Source organism: Aedes aegypti, chromosome 2 (assembly GCF_002204515.2).
Source record: "Aedes aegypti strain LVP_AGWG chromosome 2, AaegL5.0 Primary Assembly, whole genome shotgun sequence".
NCBI lineage: Eukaryota > Metazoa > Arthropoda > Insecta > Diptera > Culicidae > Aedes > Aedes aegypti.
In genome coordinates, this window is record NC_035108.1 from 241868352 (window position 1) to 241894388 (window position 26037).

Below are 26037 nucleotides of genomic sequence, written 5' to 3' on the forward strand. Positions count from 1 at the left end.
AGTAATCCTGGGAATATCCTTGCATGATATTGCTGTACAAATGAGCTCAAAATGAGGAAGTGTGTCATATGCAGAAGCGAAGAGTCTTAACTTTCAGACTGACCTTTTCCTCTGAAATGTCTGGAATGTATTATCGATCATCACATCCGTAATATCTGTTTGAAAACATGCCTCTTTATGTGAATCAACATGCTTACCAATCTGGAAAGTCCACTGTGACTATTTTACACAAAATTGCATGCGATATCGAGAAAGCACACGCTCAGAAGCAATCTTGCTTGAATATTTTCTTGCAACGCTTGAACTTGAACGCTGCCTGAAATTATGGATGTACGTACAACAATTACCGATAGGATTTCTTTTTTTTTTTTCTTGATACTTTATGCCCAGGGAAGTCAAAAAATGTCCATTATGAAAAGATCCTGGACTGACCGGGAATCGAGCCCAGCCATTCCTTCCAGAAGAGAAGTGCTGACTATCAAAACATGATATTGATTTGATTGCCATAATAGATCTAAAAATAGAGTGAGGTGGGGCAAAAGTTCGACCTTAGTGGAATAATCGATACATCCAGGAAAACTATAACAGTTGTAAAGAAACAAGTATCACATAGTGAACCTTCAATATATTGGCACAATTTTGCTGAACAAACTTGTATCAAAATATTTACACATTTTTGATTATAATAGTTTTAAAATTTATTGTCTTACACCAGCTTTTGCGCTCTACAGTTGGAGCAAGAGTTCGAATAAAGTTCGCTTGCCGAAACACAAAATGTCGACACTTTTATGAAAGGCATACTTAATAAGAGGTATAAACTTATGTTTGCAGAAAAATACACACTAAATTTCATAAACAAAAGTTCCAAAACAGAGTTAATTGAAATATACTCAAAAATAAGCATTTTTCTCACAAAACTAAGTGAAAAAACACGAAATTTTGTTTTTTTTTCCGCACGATCAAGTATATTTCGCTAAAATTAGAGGTAACATGGGGACTTCATAGACAATTCGCACATTTTTCCGCGAGATTCGAACTTTTGCCCCACTATGGACCAAAAATGGTTTTCAAAACATACACCTCAAAGTATCCTTACGATAGATCTAGTACGCCCGTACATAATAAATTATATAAGATTTATTTACATTTTGTTCCATGCAATGAAAACACAGCGTAACAAAAATGACATTTCTGCGTGTCTCAAGGATCAAATTATGTGTCTCTAGTAGATTTGGAACTGCTGAATCTGATGCCATCCTCAGAAATGTTCCAGCACGTCACAATTTTTAGCTACAGGTCGCCAAAGTTGTATAAAACACTGGTTTTATTGATGTTGACATGAAGTTTAAAGTACAATTTATCTGACTTTTTTGTAATCTAATCCACCAAACATGCAAAATAGAACCTAAACTTTCATTTCAGATATATTGAAATTGATTGAAATTGCACGATTAAATTTTCATTAAACCGATTTTTTCAACATGCTTGCAGTCTCCATAGAAAATCCCTCGTTTCTCTTATATGGCATAATACAATAATATTCTAAACAATCAAAAAGAATTTTTTCCGCGTCGTGTTATACACATAAATTTTGAATTCTATGGCAATTTAAGCAAATAAACTTGTACGGCAAGCTGGCAAACTTGCATGCAAGCTGTCTGAAATAGTCAATTTTCACATTTTCAACAGCCAATATCTCAAAAACTAGACGTGCTATGATGTTTCTGAAAACGGCAATGGATTCAGCAAGCCTTAGTTAAGTGAATAGCGTAGTATTTTGGTGCTGGAGACAAAAACGTGTTCCGCAGTGAAATTCAACCAAAAATTACAATTTTCACGTCAAAAAACAATAAATAGCCATAACTTTTTCAAATCTTGATCGATTTCTATGAACCACCATAGCATGTATAACATTATTTTTTGATTGAGCTAGAAATCTTAAAAAGAAACTCTGGCAGCATCCATTTATTACGTAACGCTAAAATTGGAAATTTTTGACCCCCCTCGCCCCCCTTCGTAACGCTTTTTGTATGAAATTTTTTAAATTTTTGTATGAGTCGAAACGCTTGAGCCTACTCCTCCCCTCCCTCTAGAGCGTTACCTAATTTGTGGATGCCGCCTCTTGCCCCATTCGAACTTTTGCGCCACTATACTCTTATATCAAAATTTTATTCCTGGAACTTCTGAGCCATAGCAAAATTTGATGTTTGCAGATCTTGGGTAGATCTTACAAAAGCTAAATATGATATGCTAATGATATTACAGGAGTAAATTTTAGATACCTTTCATCTCTTATATCTATAAAGTCAATATCACTTTTAGATATCCATATCAAAATTTGCTATTAGTAAGCTTTTTTCGCATGCCCGGGTATGCAGCTAGAGAAGGTTCTACAGTAGTCTTAAGTGATAGGGTGGTGGACTAGACTAGACAGAACAATAAGCAATTGGTAATACTTGATAATACTTGGCCGTTCTGGATTAAACAGAAAGATGCCGAAGAAGGTGATACTCGAATGAGTTGCCAATCAAACAAATAAGGGTGATTATCAGATGGCCGGTTCGTTCACAATCCAGAAAAGTATGAAGCCATGACAATTAAGAGTTACGAATTTATAAGTTCGGGTAAATAGTCTATTTGGGGAACTGGCATTTGGAGAAGTGGCGTTCGGCTAAACAACATTAGGAGAAAAGTAACGCAATCCTTCTTGAAATTGCGTAAAGCTGTGATTTGGTTGTTCGAGTAAAACATTTATTATTCTTTTACGGAAATACGAAACTGCGACTTTTGCGTCTTTATGACTCTGAGATTAGTATAAAGTTCAACTCCAACGTACTTCAGTTGGAGTTAAACTGTGATTCCGCAATCTATGAAAATCAAAACGGAAAGTTTTATCCGACGTTTCGGAACTTTGCATTAGGCCTTTAAGTTTAAAAACGAAAAATGATAGACACTTTGTATTAGGTTTTAGGTTGGGCAAAACAAAACTTTCCGATTTCATTTGCCTAGACTGCGAAAGCCACAAAATCACAGTTAAAATCTTTCCAGTCGAGAATCTTAAATCAGTACGTTGGAATCATTCTAGATTTCAAACATTCCTGGAAACCTCATATTGAATTCAAAGTAATGAAAGCTTACATGGCCTTCAGTCAAATCCAGTAAATCTTTGGCAAAACTTTGTGTAGGTCCAAGTATATCAAATGGATTTACTAGCCTATAATTCATAACAAAGAGACGAAGTGTCAACATTCCAATCAAGATTGGATCATCTCCAAAGGATCAGATTTGAGCGTTCTTGTAACGCCTCCCATAGCTGCGCTTGAGGTTATGCCTGACGTTGCCCCACTACGCATAATTGCATTGCTCTTACCGTTTATGTGTACTGGGTTTACTGAAGAAAAATCCCGTGAATCGTAGATGTACACACACTTCATTGTTGCCATTTTGGTGAATTGGGACAAAATTCTCACAATAGGGTCCTAAAGTCCTGTCCCAATTTTAGTACCAAACGACAAAGTTTAGGCCCGAAACACATGTTAACTCATTTTTTTTAATGTTTTGCCAAATTTTACCAGTATTTCAGATTTTGTCACACCTCTTGGTTCGAACTAAAATTTTGAGTGTATTTTGTTTTCCGTGCCCCTTCCGAAAGCAGCATCACTTTTCGACGAATTCATCATAAAGCAAATAAATTCAATATTGTAAAATGTTATTTATGTTAAGGGCTCATTATAACAATCAGTCTACTTGTTGGTTCAATTGTGTGACAGTTGATAAACAATAAAATCACTATTGTTTTACAGCCAAAAACATTATTCATGATTTCAGTATATTTAGGCAAAATCTAACAACTTTTGCTCCAACACTTCCTATTTAAAGCATTTTTTATCATTCAAAACATTGATGATAGCCGTGGGCGGGAAGGGGTTAAATTTGGGCATTAGCCCTCTTTTTCCATGGTAGATCCAGAGCTCCATTTTCGACAAACTTGAGATAAACCGAATCAAATGAATGCTATGTATAGTTACGATAATATAATGTCATACTTATCAGATTCATTTAATACTCAACTAACTGGTTTAATGGTAAAACTACTGATTAAAAAATCAATTTACTATTAAAAAACTACTTTTTTAACCTGATTTCGAAAAATTTAAACAGTATTTTCTTACAACATTGTTTGTAGGGCTGTGCAAATATCGATATTATCGATAATATCCGATATCTCTCCACACGATATTTTCCGATATCGATAAAACTATTGTCTGTCCGATAATCAGGATAACATTAATTGTTTATGTTTAAACTAGTCAAACGGAATTTCAGATATCCGCTAAACATAACATACCATAACTTCAAAACTCAGATAATTGATTCCACAATGCAACAGTTGGTGTCAAATGAACCCGAAATTTTATTTTATCTTGTTCTCCTTCATAAATTTACTCCGATATTTGTTAGTGTACACTAATTTTGTATTGTAAAAATGGAAAGTATTGTTACCTCATTCACTTCTGTTGCTTCCTATCTCTATATTAGCTTTCATAAACCGCAAATTCTGTAACATGAATCAAGCTAGTGCAAATGTTGCACATTATTGTTGTTTCAACGGAGACTACATAAATAAAATTAAATTATTTTCTCAAGTGTTATAATTATCATAACTTATGCCGTTCTCAGATAGCACAATTATAGGTATCCTTTCTTGAACGGCTTCTCCTCTCTCATTAATCATCTCCATCACTCATCCGCAATTGCTAAGCTGCGCCATTTCGAGGCGCCAAAAAAACGGCACGCGAAACGCGAAATGCAATTAAATCCTTACGACAACTCACACACTCACCCGAGGGAAAACGATGGGAGACACCTCTCGCATTGTTCGCTCAAACTCTAGCTGCTGCATTTTCATCTTCTCCTCCTGAATTTTAATTTTATCACGATACTTCCGTGGGTTCGTCATCTTGTCGGAATCGAACACAAAGTTTTTGTTCAACGCAATTCACTTAATTATAATCTTCCGTCGCACAAAACGTGGCCTTCCCGCTTGTTGTTCAAACAGTATGTATGCACTGTATTCGTAAACAAATAAAAACGACTAATTTCGATTCGTCTATAAAAAATTAAACGCACTTTAGTTCACTGAAAACCTTTGACCTTTGCCAGCGGCGGCGACCGATTGACGATTTCAAGACTCCGCGAATAGAACCTCCGCCTGAAACACGAGAAAACGAAGCGTACAGTTAGCGAGCACAAATTCGACTGGCTAAGCAACGCACAGCAAAAAGAGTTGGAACGTTGAATGTCCAGCGAGAAGAACATAGCAAAAAAAATCTTCCAACAAATTGCTACAGGTTTACCACCTTTTTTTTGCCCATCTTCGACACCTGTAGATTCGTCTTAACAAACAACCTTAACACACATACCCAAAAATTATTCGCGATGCGATGGGATGGGATGATGCTACATCCAGTTCTTATGAGAACGTTCCATTCAACACACGCTCCATGTGCGCCTGCTAACTGGCCCCGCGGTCAATGTATTGATCATCTCCGTCTTGGATCGATGGGGAAGGCGAACCACTATGGGTCGGAAAACAAAATTTCGCGGCAAAAGCCCTTTATATAAAACGAATTATATAGTATTGGCCTGTATTGCACATAAAAATGCGAAAACCTTCATATTATGTTTTATGTGTTTTTTTTTACAAAATCAAAAATAATCATGATTTGTATTTAATAGTTTATTAGTTTAATTTGTCTAGATTCTTTTTATTTTGCTTTGGACATGATTTTAACTGTCCCCTTACAAGAGAATAGGGGACGGACCTGGTGTAGTGGTTAGAACACACGCCTCTCACGCCGAGGACCTGGGATCGAATCCCATCCCCGAGATAGTCACTAAAAAAATTCAGTGACGACTTCCTTCGGAAGGGAAGTAAAGCCGTTGGTCCCGAGATGAACTAGCCCAGGGTTAAAAATCTCGTTAATAAAGATAGAAATAAAAAAACCTTACAAGAGAATACTTGGAAATATTGTCATCATAATGTCATTGAGTTCAATATCTTTGTGATTCTTAGATTCTTAACATGCTTCGTCTTAAACATGTCAAATGATATAAGGGATTTGTATCAGGAGCAGGCATTGCAGAATTTGTACTTAATTGATTTTGAAGCACGATCAAAGAAAGCGAAGAAAAACATCCCATGTGTAGCGGTTCATGATCGGCAATGTATCGCAAGTTGTAACAAGCCTGATAAATATAAGCAACGAAAGCCCCAAAGAGAGAGCGATGATAAAATCCTGTCGCTTGTTTACCAATGTGGTTAGGTGTTTTATTTTACTGACACAATAAACAATCCCCGAACATCCGATAGCAACAGTTTTTGAAGCTTGTTTAGAGGAGGTTTATCATGCACTGCTATCTCCTCGATTTAATCAGATCTGTAGCAGTATACGATAAAAAGGCCCTCACGATGTTTTGCAAATTATGATTGTTACAGAGAGCGATAAGTCAGAGATTCTTTCAATTTTCTCAGGATTCAATCCCTGATCAGGAGCGCTGCAGACTTAAGGTGATTATAGAACGAAGCCATACCTTCAATTTTCAAGAGCACAAGACTTAAGAACCTAACAGCGCTCTGCGTTGAAAGTCTATCCCATTGATCACCACCAGCAAGCAAACATTTTGATTGGTTTTCAACGCGAACTGTTGTCAGACTCTCTCGTCTTGTGCACTTGAAAATTCAAAGTTTGGCTTCGTTTTATAATCACCTTAAATAAATTTTAAATTCATCTGATTATTCTGAAGAATCGTGATTGGGGTTTCATGAAAGTGTGATATGTGGCTCTGTCTGGCTGAGCCGGTGTTTATTTAAATTGTATCTAACCAAAAGAACAAATTTCCTCTTCATATACAGCCGTGAATCGCAAGTCAGTACCATTTGTAAAAAGTAGGCATTGAGAAAATGGGCAGTGAAGTTTTCAAACTCGATTTCCATACGAATATTCAAAAAATTCCAGAGGATTGTAACATGTTCCAATCTTAATGAAACTTTCACAACTTGCTTTTCACTACGATATCTCTCCGAGAAAAATATAAAGATGATCAAAACAAGTTACATTTTCGTGTTTCACGGTGCAAAAGTCTGTAGTACGACTGATATGCGATTACTTTTCATTATGGGTTAATTTGACTTGCTTTTTTTTTCTAATTTTGCCGAATAAATCATATTATTCCATGTGTGCAGTTGAAAGAGCATTGGAAGAGATGATGAAACCTGAACTCAACTCGATTTTGACGAAAATGCAGATGGCACTGACTTGCGATTCACGGCAGTATACTTCGTATAGATCGCTGTATTTACTGTCTATTAAACTTTGCCGAATAACGAAAGGCATACCAGACGCGTAAGGCGCAAATGTTCTCAAAATCATGACTCTGGCAAATCTGTAACCATGGTCGGTCACGGTCAACTGTTTTCTCTGATTCTTGAAGAAAAAAAACTTTCGAACCTTTGCTTTAGTTAGCAATTTTCGATAAAACTAAGCATTTTTTTTCTGTCGCTGTTTGCTAGAATATGTCAGATCCAGAGGTTGTGCAAATTTAAATTATGATTGATGAAGTTTGGTTAACTGGGCTGAGAAATGAAGATACGTTCTATGTCCATATGAACAATTTGCATATTGGGTGAATCCAGAATGTAGAGATCTGCAGTAATTTGGAAGATTTCTTTACAGCTTATGGATAAGACTTGATTGTCATAAATAGTCAAAAAGATTACGCACTGAAGATTTCACTTCTCATTTTTTGCCAGACGAATATTAGCTTGATATAGGATACTACTTTTTTATTTCTGATTCCAGTCAAAAAAAAACTCGTAGTTTATCAAACACATGAACTCCGGCAAACAAACTCGAAATAGAATTTTTAACGTAGTTCCTGTTCATGAGGAACTTTCCGGCAAAAATGCATAGAAGATTTTTAAGTAGAGATACAAAAAGAAAATGTAAAGTTCCTAAATAAAGGGCACTTATACGATTATTGATTTTACAAGGCCTGTTCATACAAATAGTGTACATAAAGCTTTTAAAAAAATCACCGAAGACGTTGAGGCGTAAAAAATGTGTATAATGTTTGCTACAATTACCATTACGGGGTATATGATGTAATAGCATTCTTATAATGTTATCGAAACCAATAATTAAAAATTAAATTTTAAATGTGGGTTCCGATTTTTGCACGGTCCCGTTTTTGGTAACTGAAAATTTCGAATTTGTTGCCAAAAACGGAATCCCACTGTATCAGCTTAATTATGACTATTAGATACATTTGAAGTCGCTGTTAGCCTAAAGTGTTCGGAATATGAGTCAAAACGGAAGCTAGTTTCTTCACTCACCAAATTACGCATATTTAAAGCTCTGAAAATGTTTCTTTGTTGAGATATTTGAACATAAAACGCTAGAGCTAGAAAATTAGTTTTGGTTGGACCACCCTATGTCACCATAGGAAAAAAGCTCTAAATCGGTCAATTTGAGAGATACAAGAAAACTTTGTTTTGCAAAGTTACTTGAAATTGAATGGCCTACAACTTTGCTGAAGCATGTATACTATAATTTCTACAAATAAGAAAGTTAGTTACATAATTTCTATGGAAATGTGGACCACCTTAATTTTCAATAACATTAAACAACGGGCCTAATTAATACAAACAACTTTGTAGACCGTTTTCGTCTAATGTTTCATTCTAAAACTCAAAATGCATCTTTCCGCGTAAAATTGCAAATTGCTTTCTGGACCATAGTTCAATGAAAGCAGTCATCATCAATAGAAGAAATATTTTGGGGTTGTAGATATATCAGGGTGTCCATCCAAAACCAATTTTCCAATTCCCGGATTTTTCCCGGTTGCACAAAATATTAACAAACTGATGGCACAATTATCTTTGGACTTGATATTTTAGTTTTTTTCTCATACAAATTTAGGAGGACTTTAAACTAACTTTTTATTTTTAATTATATTTGTAAAACGCTATAAGCTTCAAACTTTTCAAATTTCGAAAACGTACTGGACAGAAAGATATTAACTATTTGTTGAAATATCTAAAGACCGTCCATCAACAAGAACTCACAGACAGTTCAGAAAGAATTCGGAATTATATGGACAAATTTGTGTAATGTGTATCTAAATTAAGACTTTATTTCCACAAAAGGGCAAAGCTCAATAGTCGATAATCTGTCTATTGAGAATGTCTTCGGAGCTATGCGCAAGACATGGCCCTTCGTTGTGAAATTCTTGATCTGATGGAACTCATGTTGAATCCAAGGAAAGATAAACAGAAACGATATCTCCTAATACATTTTTTATCTCCTATGAAGTTGGCTAACACTTTTGACCTAAACCCAAAATTGCATCTTTCAAGAATCGCGTGTATAAAAAATCTGGCTAAGAATACCTAAAGACCTTGCTATTTATTTATCCATTAAAGAGTTTGTAATGAATTCATAAAAGCATAATTCAAGAATTTTTTTGGGGATTATAAGAAGAAGTCGCAGTAAATATGAAGAAATCCATACAAAATCTGATCAAGGATAATTCCAATTAGTGATCGAGATAAGGCTTCACCAAGCAGTGCTGTTAAATGTCAATTTTTTTTTTAAATTGCTTATAGCACCCTACCAAGCGAAATATCACATCAGCAAATATTGCCAACCGATAGTAGTTGGGAAAAAGTCACCGGGAAAAATATTTTCCGATTACTTTTTCCACGGGGAAGGATGATATTAGCAATATTCAATTGTCAAAGTCACGTGATATTCATGACATTTAACAGCTCTGTCAACAAGAATCAGTATCATCAATAATTTGGCAAGAAATTTGCCATTTTATTGTTTTTTGGTTCATATCAGTCTATTCTGATACTCACTAAAAACCATAAAAGCAATCTACTGATAACCTTTTCAGTGATCTCTCAGAAAGAACTTTCAAGAAATTGATCGATTATCGGTTCGATATCCGTAGGGATTCTAGCAAAGATCTCATTTAAAATTGGCTGTGAATCTAAATGGAAATCTAACAAAAATCTCGCCACAACCTTGCCAAGAATCCATTCTTGTAGTATTTAGAAGAGCTCACCACCACTCACCAAAAGTTAAACCTCGCGGAACATTACTAAAGGACCTATCTAACATTGAGAGGCTCTCTTTGTTTACTTTCTCTTTCATTAATAACTGAGTCACATTACCCTCTTCTGTTGCGTTTTTTGTATGAAACGCTAGTCAAGGAAATTGACTTTCGATCTATAGTGAAAAACTTCCCAAAATCTTCAGTATTCCACTGTTATAATCGAAAGAGAACGAGAGAGGAGAGAATCTCTCATTTGTACATAGGTCCTTTGGTAATGTTCCGCGAGAAACATGGTGCGAAGTTCGAGTGACAAGCAGTCGTACACTTTGTGGAAAAAGTTCTAGTTTCGCCCATAGTGCTTGAAATTGTAACGAACCGGTTTTTCCGGAATCTTACTGAAAATTCCTCTGAAGTGCTTCCAAAAATGTTTCTAAGATTTTTTTTTTGTTCGTGTACTTCCTTCTGAAATTCTTCCGAAAATATTCATGGGGCTTTTATGGAATTACTTCAGAGATTCTTCTGGATATCTTTCTAGGGCTTTTTCTCTGGAGCTCTTCCGAAAATACTGCTGTAAATCTTCAAGACGTCTTTCGAGGATTCTTCCAAAAATTCTGGAATTCTTCATGGAATCCTCCTAGGCAGGATCTGTAAAATCTTCCAAGATTTTTTCGGAAACGCATCTGTAATTCTTACGTAAATCTACTCGAATTCTCCCGCAAATCATGTTGAAATTCATCGGAATATCTTTCGAGGATTCTGGAATTAGTCCGGTAATCTCTTTAGGATTCTCCCTGAAATCTTGCTGGAATTCTTCAGGTTATTTTTCGATGATTCTTCCGGAAATCCTCCTGAGATTGTTCTACTACAAGGATTCTTCTGGAAATCTTTCTGAGATGCTTCCGGACAGCCCTCTTTAAATCTTTCATCTACTTTTCTTAAATTGTCCCAGAAACCCCTTCGAGATATGTCCATAAGTTTCGTTAAGATTCTCCCGGAAATTCATAAGGAATCGTATCGGAAATCCTCCTGAAATTCTTCCAGAAATCCCAATCCTCGAGGGTTTCCCGGTGTGTTCTCCTAATTCCCGGATATTTCCCGTATTTTTCCCGGTCATTTGTAATTCCCGGGTTTTTCCCGCTTTTCCCGGATTTCCCGGATGGATGGACACCCTGATTCTAGATGTGATTATAAATGTCTCAGCAGAAAACGCGTAGCTTCAATTTCCAGAAGGTATTTACAGTAAAATCTTCCTTACTCGATATTTTATACGTCGATATCGAGTTAGGGAACTATAGTAAAAACAGGTGTTCATAGCTACTTCGATAATCCCTTCGTTCGCATTCGCTCTGGTTTTGTTTTCTATAACTCGATGGTGCCTTCGAAGTTAAAGTAGTAGTTGAAATTTTCGGAAAGAAGTCCAGCCCTGCTAAAAAAAATAAGATTTGTTGAAGTTGAAACATCTGAATAATTTACCCACTAAGGAAATACGAAAAATTTGCAACTTTCATACAAAATCATCAATTTTGGCAGCCTACATTTTAGTTATTTATAGGCCGATTTGAAAGAAATTTCCATAGCACGTCAGACATTAATTGAAATTTAACATATATTCTTGAACGATTTTTCCAATCACGAGTTCAAAAGCAATAACGGTTTAAAATGTTGACGAAAATAAATAAACAAATTATCTGAAAATAGGAAAGTCCTATACGAAAACTATTTTTAATCAACTTATTCATCATGTCTGAATCTACAACTTTGCTGAAGATAGCATAAGGCTGTTCCTTCAACTTTTTAAGTTAAGAAAATTATCAAAATTTGTCGAAAAAATCACTTTAATCAAACCGTTATTGCTTTTGAACTCGTGATTGGACAAATGTCTCAAAATATATCAAGTTATGAATGACGTGTTGTGACAATTTTATTCAAATCGGTTCCTACATAACTGAGACCTAATGGGTGGCTTAGGCCTTTTGAACATTTTGTGTGGAAAATCGATAAAAATACATATCTATTGTCCAATACTGTAAATATAAATCTGCCTATTTTTATTTGTATGGTCCAGGTAGGGTATATTGATATTTTCTAATAGATTGTATACGAATCTCAAGTGATTGGATTTTTTCGCAAAATTCAGATTTCTGGCCCAGAGTGCGCAGGCGAGGAGAGCACACGACAGCTTATAACTGATTCTCGCAGTGTATTGGTCAAAGTTCTGATCGTTGAGCACATTCTTACGCTAACAATATTGATATTTTTTTCTAACGAAACAAACATCAATTCACCAACAACGAATTCGCCGTGTCTCGCTTTTGATGAATAACGAGGCGGCTTGGCAAATATGGTAACGGGTTCTGAAATGAATAAACATCATTCATATTGAAAAATACATGTTTTTTTAACTGAAATTTTGTTATCTACTGGCGCACCCGCGGTAACCAAACGAAAGTTTGAAACCCGTTTTGCTCCATTCTTCAAACTGAAGGCGTCGTCGCGCGGATAATTTTATCACGTACTGATGAGGCCAACACTTATTATTATAAGCCACGTTTAATCACGCGCCAATGAGAGTCGTCATTCTTGTTCTTAATCGGTTCGTGCAAACTTTGTTTAGTTCTTTTCTTTTTATTCAAAGCAATGTTAGAGTCACTGATGAGAATATGATATATTTTTAAAGGTAATTTGCGCGAAACACTTTCAATGTTTTGTTTGACTGTTCGATACTAAAGATTAGGGACTCAACATTCAAATGGTAACTAAATATGTTACAAACAAACTTTTGTATAAGTTGCCCAACTCTTAGAAATGACTTTTAGAGGATGCTCCGCTTTGATGAAATCCAATTTGCTACATATGTCTGTAATATCAATGATAATATAGAACTTGTAGGGATTATGGAGGGGAGCCATTTGAGATTTCTTACGTGGTTCAATTTTCATAAACACAGTTTAAAGAATATTTCGAGTATATTGTGTACTTAAATTTGCAAAATGGAAACACCGCGGAACACCGAGACCAAAATGAATCTAAAAAATATTAATCCAAATAAAAAAATGTTCGAAAATAAGAATCAGTTTGTCTTAAAAGCACCGATGGCTTTTTAGAATTTCTTTCATGGTCCATAGAATTCAGCACAAAATTGTTTTTTTTTTTCTTTTCGCATTTTTAAATCTGAGCTGGCTACATGATCAGTAAAATACCTTATTCGTAGCCGTAGCACGTTTTCGCGAGATATTACGTGAGCAAATTCTTAAAATTTTAAACATATTATTATCAAGCAAAACTTCAATTTCACCGCCACTTTGTCTACCTTTATTTCTATCTGCAACCATGTACTTCGTTTTGAGAGATATTTGGCACTTGTAGAAAATCTGATTCTAGCGTAATCTTGTATCGCAAATAAAATGTATACAACTCAGTTATAATCTGTGGAGAACATGCTGTGAAATAAATGAGTTAAATCAGCAAATCTCATGAATATCGTTTGTGTTAAACATTTGATTTGATTTACCGTAAACATTAAGTAAATCATCCAGCATTCAAAGCATTTTCATTCAAAAACTATTACTATTAGTTAATGGAATCTCTTTGGTAGTATGGTAACAACACCAATGCATTGTGCTGCTTATCAAATCAAATATTGTTAATAGCAAAACATCCGCTTCAATGCCACGAGGCCTACCTCTATCTCTACCTGCCACCATGTCCTTCGTTTTGAGATTTTTGGCACTTCTAAAAACTCTAAGTTTGGCGTAATTGTGTGTCACAAAAAAAATGTATGCAACTCAGTTATAACCTATGCATGACATGCTTTCAAATAAATGTGTTAAGTTTGCCAACTTCTGTGTTAAATATGTGATTCAAATTACCGTAAACAATAAGTCCATCATCCAAAGCATTCAAAACATTTTCACTCGAAAACTACTAGTCAATGAAATTTCTATGGTGGTATGGAGATAACAGCAATGCAACGTGCTGCTTATCAAATCAAATAGTGTTAATAGCACCATCTGCTGAGCAGTTTTCATAAGCAGTAAAATAAATAGAAACATAGGCAACTACATTCCAGTCGGTAATAAAGCATAGGAGGATTACCCAATTGTATCTGGTAAGTGCATTGTAACAGCTAGATCGATCCAGCAAAAACTACCAAAATGTAGTATCCAACTGTGATGCAACGCCACTAATGAATGCGACGTAGAATAATAAACTGATGAGTGGAAATCGAGAAAAAAAAAATAGTTCAAGGGATTATTCTTAGTTTCGTTTGTCCGTTTCGCTGTTCTGGCGTTTCGTTACTTCTTTGCCGAACATCGAAACAAAGTTGCTGTGGTAGAAGGCTCACCACGCGCTCAAAACAAGCCTCGGCTAGTTTTAGTTAGGTATACCGTTTTTATTGACCATTGGCTAGTCGTCGTACATTCGCAACAACCGCAAACCGCTTCGCCACCATCATAGTCTCGTTTTGAAGCTTCTTAGCAGCGGCTATGAAACGGGTTAAGGCGACGAAATAGACCCGACTAGCTGACTGACTGACTGACTGACTAACTGAGAAGCTAACCCAAATACAATCAAACACTTTCAAGTAACGCGTATTTAGCGTTACTTGCGAGGCCAAACACAGCTCGAATGTGTATGGGAAGAAATAGGACGCTGACCAAACCTCCACCGCCGTCACTCAACTAAGCATACACACACGGCCATTCAAAACAAACCCCAACAGCCAGCGGTTCCTCTCGGGCAGTTAAGTGAGTGTTAGTGGAGCACTGGCGTTGCTGGTTGCTGCCGGAAAGGGGGGCTGGCGTCAAAATTTGCAAAATTCAGAAGATCTTCAACATTATTCTTCTGTCACTTTATCATTCACAAAACGAGCATTCCAGTTAAAAATAAATAAATTTTATATAAATTTATTTACGAAACAAAATCAAATTACAATTTTATAAATAAAGCTAACGCCAGTCATAGTTACGGTTTTGAACATTGCATCACTCATTTCTCGCCTAATTTATGATCTCGTCCTAAAAGCCATTGATAGCCAAGTGTGTAGCTTGTTGTTACTAAGCGAATAAATAGAACGAATAAATTTACACGTTGTTTAACAATGCTACGACGAAGCGAAGATCCTACGAGATCATAAGTTATGCGAGATTTTTTGCAATTGTTAAGATGAGAACGCAAAATCAGAGGCAGACATATTACCAGAAATTTTCCGTGGGTAAATAGGCGGAATTGAAATTATGTGTACCCGCAGCAACATTGGCACATGAATTTTGTCAATTCGAACGGTTTTTAATTAACTTATTGATTAGCATAATTAACAATTTGTGTGCTCACAGCACGAGAGTACTGTTTGTTTTGTGTTTATTGTTTTTCAACAAGACGAAGACACATCATATCTCGCTTAGAGCAAACTCAACCAAAGTATTTGATTAAGTTATCAAGATTACTAGTGTAATATAATGTCAATAATTTATAGTAGCAAAAATAACTAGCCTATGTACATTACAGGCTAACTGGCCCAGATTTCACGGCACTTTATAAGTTTGGCTCACTACATGTATTTCGAAATTTATTAATTTTATTAGTTGAAAGTTATTTTCTGTTCTATTTGTTTCTAATAGCTAAAATAAGTTTATATTTTGAGTGACAAATGTTTCACAATTTTGGAATGCCAAAACATATAAACACCATTGGAAAATAAAAAAATTAAATGATTTTTATCTTTTTCACTGCAACGTAACGTAAATATGTTATTGTTTTTTAATTTTAAAAAATCCAGATTTTTAGCTTTGGACGTTTCAATACAATACGATTCCTTCAAATCTATTTTAGTTGCCTGATTTACGTTTTCGATAATATTGGCATTTGATTTTTGTCGGTCAAATTGGTTCTTCAAATAGTTTGTACTATTAGTAATGATTAAAATAATCGTAACAAGATATCAAACAAGCTTTGTTGAAAACTTTGCATGTGATGACCCGGATATCAATAATCGTAACATTAGCTATCAAATTCTAAAATTTCCGTGAAACAAAACATCAATTTTATTTCTTTTAGATTTTCGAAACCATTTCTAAAAGTATCTAATAGTTTTCACAAATGTATCTTTTTAATAACACTATAATGTGCTATGTGATTGCAAATATATAACGTAAATCTGAATATAATATCTTTTGAGAAAATTTCAGTTACAAATACATAATTCAAGTGAACACAAACGCATTCAAAACTATATGCATATCAAATATAGTTCGTCATTGACATTGTTTGTCCAATATATGTCTTTTGTGATTATAAAATGGAAGATGTACAATAAATAGAGGGAAACGTGTAATCAACTAGTCTTCAGTTCTATTAAATTAAGTGTCTTCTTCACTTTCGGAATCACTGTTTTAAAGCCAGACTATATTAAAAGTAACAGATTTCGAATACAGGTCGTTCCAATAAATCTGAAGACTATTCTACTGATTTTACTTTTCTAGATATAGAAAAAGTATTGGACAATGTTTGGATTCAAGGCTTGACTGTAAAATTAAAAAAAAAATTATTTTCCCAACATACATTGTAAGAATAATCCAAAGTTATCTGCGAATCGTACACTTCAGGTTAATTATCAGAACTCCAAGTGTGAAAGACTTCCTGTAAGAGCTGGTGTTCCTCAGGGCAGCATTTCGGGACCAATGCTATACAATAATTTCACGTCTGGTTTACCTCAGGGATGTCAAAAATCTTTGTTTCAGGGTGGTCACTAAATTTCCCTTTTTGAAATTCCCGTTTTTTCCGATATAATTTACTAAATTTTCCCGGTTTTCACCCTTTCTTTCACACGACTTCAATTGACTATTTCTATATCAGAAAATCGTTTCTATGAAAAGTGCTCGAACAAAGAATGTTTCAAAATCGGTTTCATACATTTTAGTTGTTTATTTTTCAATAGTATTTTGATTGTTTACTATTAAAACAATAAGTTGACTATTAGATTGATCTAATTTATATAGACTATTATTCTGAAAACTATCTTTGAAAATCAACGGAGTCCTAAAGCTACCTTTTAACTATACTAGTCATTCAGGATGGAAAAGAGAGGGTGAGTTGTGCTAATAAGACGAATCCTTTTTATGGCACGATTGATTCACTTCGACAGGGAATAAATTTATATGCTACTGAAACCATATTCACCAACAATATGTGCCTTAAGTGCATCTTATTGCTGAGTTTCAGACAGTTTGTCCTACAAAAGCTCCAGGGGCGTAAGGACGGTGTTGGTGGTCTAATGGCTACCGCTTCTGCTCCATAAGCAGAAGGTCATGGGTTCAATCCCAAGCCCGTCCCTTTCCTCGTACTTTGTAGTTATTGTTCACGCACAACGCGAACAGTGTGCAACATTTCAACCCTGATCAGTTCAGTCATCGTTTTCACCATCTTGTTGTTGATCCTGTCTATGTAATCCATTTCCCTCTATTCCCATTCATGTAAAACAACCACATAACTAACCTCGAGTCGCCGCGAGTATTTCGGCTACCACCACTAACAAACACCCTTTTCTACCTGAACCACACACACACACTACTTCACGCAACCCGACCGACTAGCTTGAGCTCTCCATCATCACACCACCCGGACTACCGATTGCAGCATCCAGTATGTAGTACATAAGACAGTGGAAATTTCCATCGCAACCCCACCGCTGCGCATGCAATGTTCTTGGCTACCTGCAACCTATATAAGGAGATTGCATGTGCAAGAAATTCATTCAGTTTTTAGCCGTTGTATGGCACGCGCAATAAACCGTCGTAGTTCGAAAACCGATACCAAAAGCGTTTCCCTCACCGAAAGCAGCCCAACCTAGTAGTCCTTTTCAGGACTGTTGTTGCGAAATCATATTCACAGTCTGAGCTATCGACACCCCAGGCATTCCTTCAGGAGAAGGAATTGGCCGATCATCCCTGGCATTCCGAAGAGGAATTGGCCACCGAAGCAGGGATCCTTCAACCGAAAGGATTGCCCTCGTCAACTACTGTCCGTGATCGGACATTTTGGTCCTTCGAGCCGGATCTGAGTGATCCGCATCCAGCGTGTTGCACCCGCAACCGTGGCTTGGCAATCAACCGATTGCCCATCGTTCCCGTTGTTCCCGTCGATGCTCAGCAGAGTTGTTAAGAAAAATATTCCTCGCTGCTTCGATGAGGGAAATTGCCTTCCGTAAGTGCGAAAGTAAGTCGCGAGTGAAAAACGTAAGTGCAAAAGTAAGTCGCGAGTGAGAAACATTTCGTGAAACGTGAGTGCAAAGACAGAGTGAAAAACTGTTCCGAGTGTGCGTGGAATCGTCGCCGCGGAAGTGAAAATCGATCCACCAGTGCGAAAAGTTGCCACTTGTGGAATTTGTTGAACGTGTTGGAACACGTTCGTACCTGTCGTCGTCGCGCGGAAGCGAAACGCACCATCGCCGTGTTCGATGCCGATCGAGCACACACCAACGAAAACCGACCAGAAGGAGAGGATGGCGGAGCTGAAATCGCTTGTTCACCTACGCGGACAGGTGAAAGCGAAAGTGACGCGCATCCGCAAAACCGTCGAAGAATCCGGAGCAGGAGCAGTACAGTTGGATTTGATCCAGCTGAAGCTGTACCAACGAAATTTGGAAACCCACTACAGGGAATATTGTGAGTTACATCGCCAAATTGTGACTCTGACGCCCGCTGAGAAGCTGATCGAGCAGGATGAAGCCTACATCGTGTTCGAAGCCCAGCACAACGAAACCTGCATGCTGGTCGAAACGCTAATCCAGTCCATGACCGACACCACCGATATGAGACTGCAACGAAGAAGTCAGCAAGAAGAAGCACCCCGCATCATCGTCCAGCAGCAACCGCTGAAAGCACCCATCCTCACGTTTGATGGGAAACCAGAGAACTGGCCACGCTTTAAGGCCATGTTTCTCGACGTGATGAGGACCTCCACCGATTCCGATGCCATCAAGCTCTACCATCTTGATCGAGCTTTGATCGGTAGTGCAGCGGGAATCATCGATGATTGCACCATGCAATCCAACAACTACGCCCACGCATGGAAGCTGCTGGAAGAACGATTCGAAGACAAGCGCCTCATCGTAGATACTCACATCTTGGGTATGCTACATCTGAAGAAAATGTCCCGACCCAGTGCCAAGGAGCTCCGTGAACTGATCGACGATGTAACCCGGCACATCGACGGTCTGACCCTGATGGAAGAACAAATGCTTGGAATGTCCGAGCGTTTCGTCGTGAACCTGGTTGCGACAGCGTTGGACAACAGAACCCGGATGGAGTGGGAATCCACGGTGCCCCACAAGCAAATACCCACCTACAACGAGACCATGAACTTCCTGAAAAAGCGTTGTTCAATCCTCGAGCGATGTGAAAAGGCAATCGAGAAGCCCACCGTGAAGCCAATTCCAGCGAAGAATTCCAGCCAACTGAAGACTTTTGCTGTCACTGAGAAAGCAGAACCGACCTGCCAAGTGTGTGGCAGCGGAAGCCACCCAATCTTCAAGTGCGACGCCCTCCGCAAGATGTCCGTTCCAGAACGAGAAGCCAAGGTAAGAGAGCTCAAGTCTTGCTTTAACTGTTTGCGAACGGGTCATAGGAGTAGTGCGTGTAAATCCCTCTTTAACTGTTGGAAATGTGAAGGTCGACACCACACCATTCTCCACCCTAACGAATCTGATGTGTCTCCGCCCAAATCCAGATCCGATGATTCGGATTCCGAAATCAAATCCCATTTAATACAGTCCACTTCTGCCGTCTATCCCGCCAAGAAAGTCCACCATATGTGCAACAGTCTCTTGATGACCGCAATGGTTAAAGTGTTCGATGCTAATGGTAAACTTCAGCCTTGTCGAGTCTTCCTCGATAGTGGTTCCCAAGCAAACATTGTTTCACGTAAACTTGTCCAATCCCTGAAACTCCCTCGGCTCGCAACAAAGGTTGATATTGTTGGAGCCAACAATCAAAAGTCATCCCTGTCAGAAGTAGCGAAGCTCAGAATCCAATCTCGTTATTCCGACTACAGTGCACAGTTAGAGTGTCTTGTTACTGATCAAGTCACTGGCCCAATACCGTCAGCTCCCATCGATATCAAATCATGGGACATTCCGCCCGGATTTGCCCTTGCCGATCCAAATTTCCACATTCCCGGTGAAATCGATCTCCTCATTGGCATTCAGCACTTCTTCAAGCTGATGATGCCAGGACAAATCAAACTCTCCGACGATCTTCCTATCCTCCAAGAAACCCGTCTTGGATGGGTGGTCGCTGGAGCTGTGAATTCTGCTCGTCCTAAGCCAGAAAAGTACACAGTTGGTGTACAGTCGTTAACCGGTCAAGCAAATCCCTCCTGTCAAAACTATCCGCCCCGTTGTACAGTGTATAGTCCCACAGATGATCTCTCCCTCGATCCACCTGATATTCCATCTTTCCCAAAACGATCAATCTCACGAAAAAGAAGCCCTGTATATCCGTTTGTTTCTCAAAACCTCGAAGATATCCAATTCATGAAACAGATTCGTCAATCAACAAACCCACAGAGTTGTCAGTTGCCAGTCCAAGTAAATGAGCCCCTGAAATCCAAACAGTCACAAAATCGTCCAACCACAACCGCTGAAAACCCGCTTTACGATCTTCTGCTAGAATCCCGACAGTCTTTAGTGAATTCTCGTTCTTGCCCCACTAACTCAAACCGCATGTCTAATTCATCCACACTACTCATTAACCAGAATCAAACCATTACAAACAAACCCACCGTAATCAATTCAAGTAAACTAAGTCCGCTTTCCGTTAACACCGTTAATGTAAGTGATTCCGCTAATCTGTCAGATACCCAGCCCGTAATGAATCCAAAAATCACTGTAGCACCACTGCCCTCAAATCCACCGGTTTCACACTTTTCGCTGGCGGGAGAATGTTCACGCACAACGCGAACAGTGTGCAACATTTCAACCCTGATCAGTTCAGTCATCGTTTTCACCATCTTGTTGTTGATCCTGTCTATGTAATCCATTTCCCTCTATTCCCATTCATGTAAAACAACCACATAACTAACCTCGAGTCGCCGCGAGTATTTCGGCTACCACCACTAACAAACACCCTTTTCTACCTGAACCACACACACACACTACTTCACGCAACCCGACCGACTAGCTTGAGCTCTCCATCATCACACCACCCGGACTACCGATTGCAGCATCCAGTATGTAGTACATAAGACAGTGGAAATTTCCATCGCAACCCCACCGCTGCGCATGCAATGTTCTTGGCTACCTGCAACCTATATAAGGAGATTGCATGTGCAAGAAATTCATTCAGTTTTTAGCCGTTGTATGGCACGCGCAATAAACCGTCGTAGTTCGAAAACCGATACCAAAAGCGTTTCCCTCACCGAAAGCAGCCCAACCTAGTAGTCCTTTTCAGGACTGTTGTTGCGAAATCATATTCACAGTCTGAGCTATCGACACCCCAGGCATTCCTTCAGGAGAAGGAATTGGCCGATCATCCCTGGCATTCCGAAGAGGAATTGGCCACCGAAGCAGGGATCCTTCAACCGAAAGGATTGCCCTCGTCAACTACTGTCCGTGATCGGACAGTTATATATCTCTTACTTGCTTCTATCTTCCATTCTTAATCTATCACACTCAAAACTATTAGTTCATAACAAACGCTAGAACCAGAAACGGACAAGAAACCGTTTCCCTAACGCTTCCTTTCTTCCACGCGCACGCCTTTCCTTACACCTGATACATAGGCAGTCTGCTAACCACAAAAGCAAACCTCTTTGTCATGCTTTTCCCCTCCCCTGCAGTCGGACTCCATGGTCTACAGTGGGCCAGTATAAGTGCAACATCATTTCCTCCTTCTTCCTCATTGGTCTGCATTCTGACGTGGCAGGCGCCATTGTTGCCTAGAGATAGGAGATCACTTTGTCGATGAGTTAACTAGTGACATATTAAAAGCTTTTATGAATAAAGGGTTGTGTTCAGGATTGGTTTGATATCAATATTCTGCAACTAAAGTAGAGTTCTAAAACAATCTGAAATAGGTAATTAAACTTTGATTCAAAACATTCAGTAAAAAAAGTCATAGAAAGGTTCGGAAAATAATAGCCCTGACAGTGCGAGTACGAAAATTAAAAAAAATATTTCGAAACATTGCTAAGAAAAGAGTGCATCATTTTAAGCAATAATGTATAGCACAGTAGAAATTTAATCATTGTAAAAAATTATGGATGCTCTATGACAATATCATTGAACATAACAGCTTTCTACAACTTATTTTGTAGGTTGGTTTGTAAATTACAGCTTGATGATGTTCATTCAAAATGATTTTCCCGGTGATCCTCTCAATTTCCCATCTTTTTCCCGGTGGATTCGAATTCCCGTCTTTTTCCCGTTTTTCCCGGTTCGGTGCCGGTTGTTTGCAGAAAACACCAGCCTCTCCACCAAGCCACGAAGCCTGCTTGTCATGCTTGTAGTAGATTGCACATATACATTTTCTCAAGGATGACACCAACTGAGGCTTCTGGTAAAAATACAATTGGTACAAGTAGGGTCACAATTTTTGATTTTATTTCTAGGGGGTTGTTCTGTAACATCCGAAAAAATGAAGACGGAGTCATTCTATTAAACATTACCTCTTCCTTCTTCTTGCGGAAAAATGTGTGAACTTTAAACTTTATTTTTTTGATTACAGTAACTATTTCATGGTGAAATTTTTAATAGTAATTTAACTTTACCTTTGTTTGCCTTTGTTGCCTTTGCCTTTGTTCACCACCATTTTCATTTTGACTTATTTTCACTTTGTTTCTAGTCGAAATATTGGCTTCCAGTACCAAATAATCAATCGAAAAGATTTTTCAATGAGTCACCAAAATCGGGAAAAAATGTTGCCAAAAAACGGGTGTTGGTAAAATCGGAGATAGACAAAATCGGGGTTTTCCTAAATCGGGAAGGCACTGTATCGCAAAATAAGTTTCTATTAACATATATATTTGTGAGATTATGAAATTATTAACCATTCATTTCAAAATCATATACAATCAAATGGATATATGTATTATCAGCAGTGTTGTGAAAAACTCAAAATCTCACAACTCACACTTGAGATTTTTCATGCGTGAGTTGTAAATCACGCAATTCAGCAGTTTTTCAGTTTTTGGCGGTTTTTATAACTGAATCATTTTTGACGACTTGAGTATGATTGAGTGATTTTGCATCAAAATCTCAAGCATAAGATTTACGAAGTTTGCTCTCATGGGAGAGCTCATTGATTGAGATTTGAGTGTGAGTCTACCAACACTGATTATCAGATAATCTAAGTAAGAAAGATACATTCCCACAGAAAACATTGGCGTCTGCTGATTAAATTACTTGTTATTTTTCCGCATTTGAAAGCTCAAGTTTTACAATTTAGGATATTTGTATGATAAATAATTTTCATTGCACCATTTTCAAAAGCCAATCGTAACCTTTTCTTCTTTAATTTTAACTAGTGGTCCCGGCAAACTTCGTCTTGCCATCAAGTAGGCTGATGGAAAACGTCGAGAAATCCCCTATACAAAATGTTACCTTAGTCTTCTCTCGGTTTTCCCATTGTTCCGGAGACTTTCCTGATTTTTTTTCCTCGCACGAACACGTCACAGTGAAAAACTTGCGTCAATCCGATGACCCGTTCTCGAGCCATTTCGTGACATACAAACACCATTCCGTTTTTATTTATATAGATTGACACTCATTTTGTTACAACGGTTTTGGATTTATCTATATCAAAAATATGTAATTTGAAACAAGATATTTTACAAGAAAGCACCAATGATTTCATAAGCCTAAACAAGAAAGCATTTCAATGGAAACATTTGTATGTATACTGAACTCTTACAATTCATAAATATAGTTTTTAGAAGAACTTTGGAAGTTGTTTTTGGAAATCTAAACCCAAACAACACTTCATTATGCTGACAAATTTTCATCTTGTCATCTTTATTCACAGAAGAGAGGATCGATGAAGAGAAATCGATCATGCGACCTACGCCCTTATACTAGCACACGCTTGAACTGTAAACTCAAATTAGTTGATTGACTATAGTGGCCACCTCGTGGACCACGGATATCCCCGAGCGATCCTGTTATTGGGGACTCCTGTATTCTAACACCAACACATACCGTGCGACGGCTTATTTTTTTAATGATTTCTCATGAATCGCGTAACTATGAACTCAAAGTAGATATTTTACTATGGTGGCAACTATTGAAACCACCGGATGTCCCAGAGGCAGAACCTGTCATTAGGGGCAATTGTATTTCAACGTTAAAACTTATCGAGCGACAGTTCATTCTTCATGTTTTGTCATCAATAGGATAACTATAGATGCATAGTGGATATTCGACTATAATGGCCACTTTGTGAAACACCCGAGATTCCCGAAGGAGCCAGTCATAATCAAAAGGAGGTTTGATTCTAAGCCTTTAATATTTAATCTACCAACAATCTAAAATTCACAAAATATGATGAAAACGAACAAAAACTCAAAATTAGACAATTTTACATAGGAAACAAATGGTTGCAATTGAGTAAAAATAAAAATATGCTCGGCTATATTAAGGTGAAGATGAATCGAAGCCAAACCTCAAAGTTTCAAGAGCACAAATCTGGAGAACCAAACATCGGTTTCAGCTGAAAACTTAATCGATTGATCCACTAGCTGGGGGTGACCAATCGATTACGTGTTTAGCTCAAACTGGTGTTTGGTTCTCCAGATTTGTGCTCATGAAAAATTTAAGTTTGGCTTCGTTTCATCTTTATCTCAAAAATGCATTCTAAGCAGTCGTCTACTGAAATTTACAGTAACATTCATAATATATATTACTTCGCAACTAACAAGAGATCAGACCCCCATCAGTTGAACATGCCAATGTCACAAGATCCACAAAAACGCGCCCTCGGTACGTCCTCGTGGCCATAAAAACATGTGATAGAAAGACACGAGTACCAACAACAACTTCATGATTTAACTCAAAAACCCAGGAACTAGCCTGAAAGTTGCTAGTCATTCTTGGAGAGATCCACAAAAAAGGGTGTTGATGACTGGGCACGACACATTCTGAGGAAAGTTAAAGTACAATACATTCGTTCATTTGCTCAAAATTGAATTCGCATTAATACGTACGTACATCGATATAGTGTAAAAACAACATCCCTTTCGATAAGGCCGGATATTTGAAATGGTGTGAAAAGCAAACAACAAACGCTCATGTTTACCCAAAAGGAACTACTCTCGCCTCGAACGACAGACGACACAGTCAACGTTTGTGTGTTGGATCAACTCATCTGCTAGCTAATACGAATGAATGTTGTTCCCGTCAATTCGAATTCGATCGAATCGCGCAAACACTCGAAACCGGGTGATAATATGATTAAACGGAGAAAAAAAATCCAGAAAATGAACCAGTACAGAAAAATATGCGCTATTATCAATTTTTATCAGCGGACCAGTACAACATTTAAATATAATACTATGCCCTGCCTCATATGTCAATAAATATTAAGTCACACACAGTTCCCGAGCAGTACTTCTACGCTAGATGAACGGCACACTCACACGCACACATACAAACACACGTACAGTTGCGCCGAAGCGATTGAAAAACACAAAACATGTTATATTTATAAATACACAACAGAAGCAAAACGACCGACCGACCAGACCAGAGCAAGCAGCAGGGAAAGAGAGACTCATACACCGGAGAACACAATATCTGGCCGTATTGCGACTATATTCCGCATCTTTACACGCTTTTCCCCGTAGTCTCTTATCGCGCAGATTCAAGGCAGATATGCACCAGGATCTAAGCCCGCCAGATTTGCTAATCAATCGCGAACGTTTCTT

General features: G+C 37.7%; 1 protein-coding gene across 8 annotated transcripts in view; it reads right to left on the bottom strand.

The window, feature by feature from the left end:
• The window catches only part of LOC5571158 (myb-like protein AA), a 101712-nt gene that overhangs the window by 49139 nt on the left and 26536 nt on the right, over positions 1-26037 (bottom strand). The window contains exon 1 of one of the 8 annotated variants that reach the window (XM_021844615.1): positions 4844-5257. The exons of the other annotated variants lie outside the window; for them this stretch is intronic. Within the exon in view, the coding sequence (XP_021700307.1) occupies positions 4844-4960 (117 nt within the window). The 5' untranslated portion in view covers positions 4961-5257. Of the gene's footprint in view, positions 1-4843; positions 5258-26037 lie in introns of those variants that run through there. 8 annotated transcript variants of the gene reach the window in all.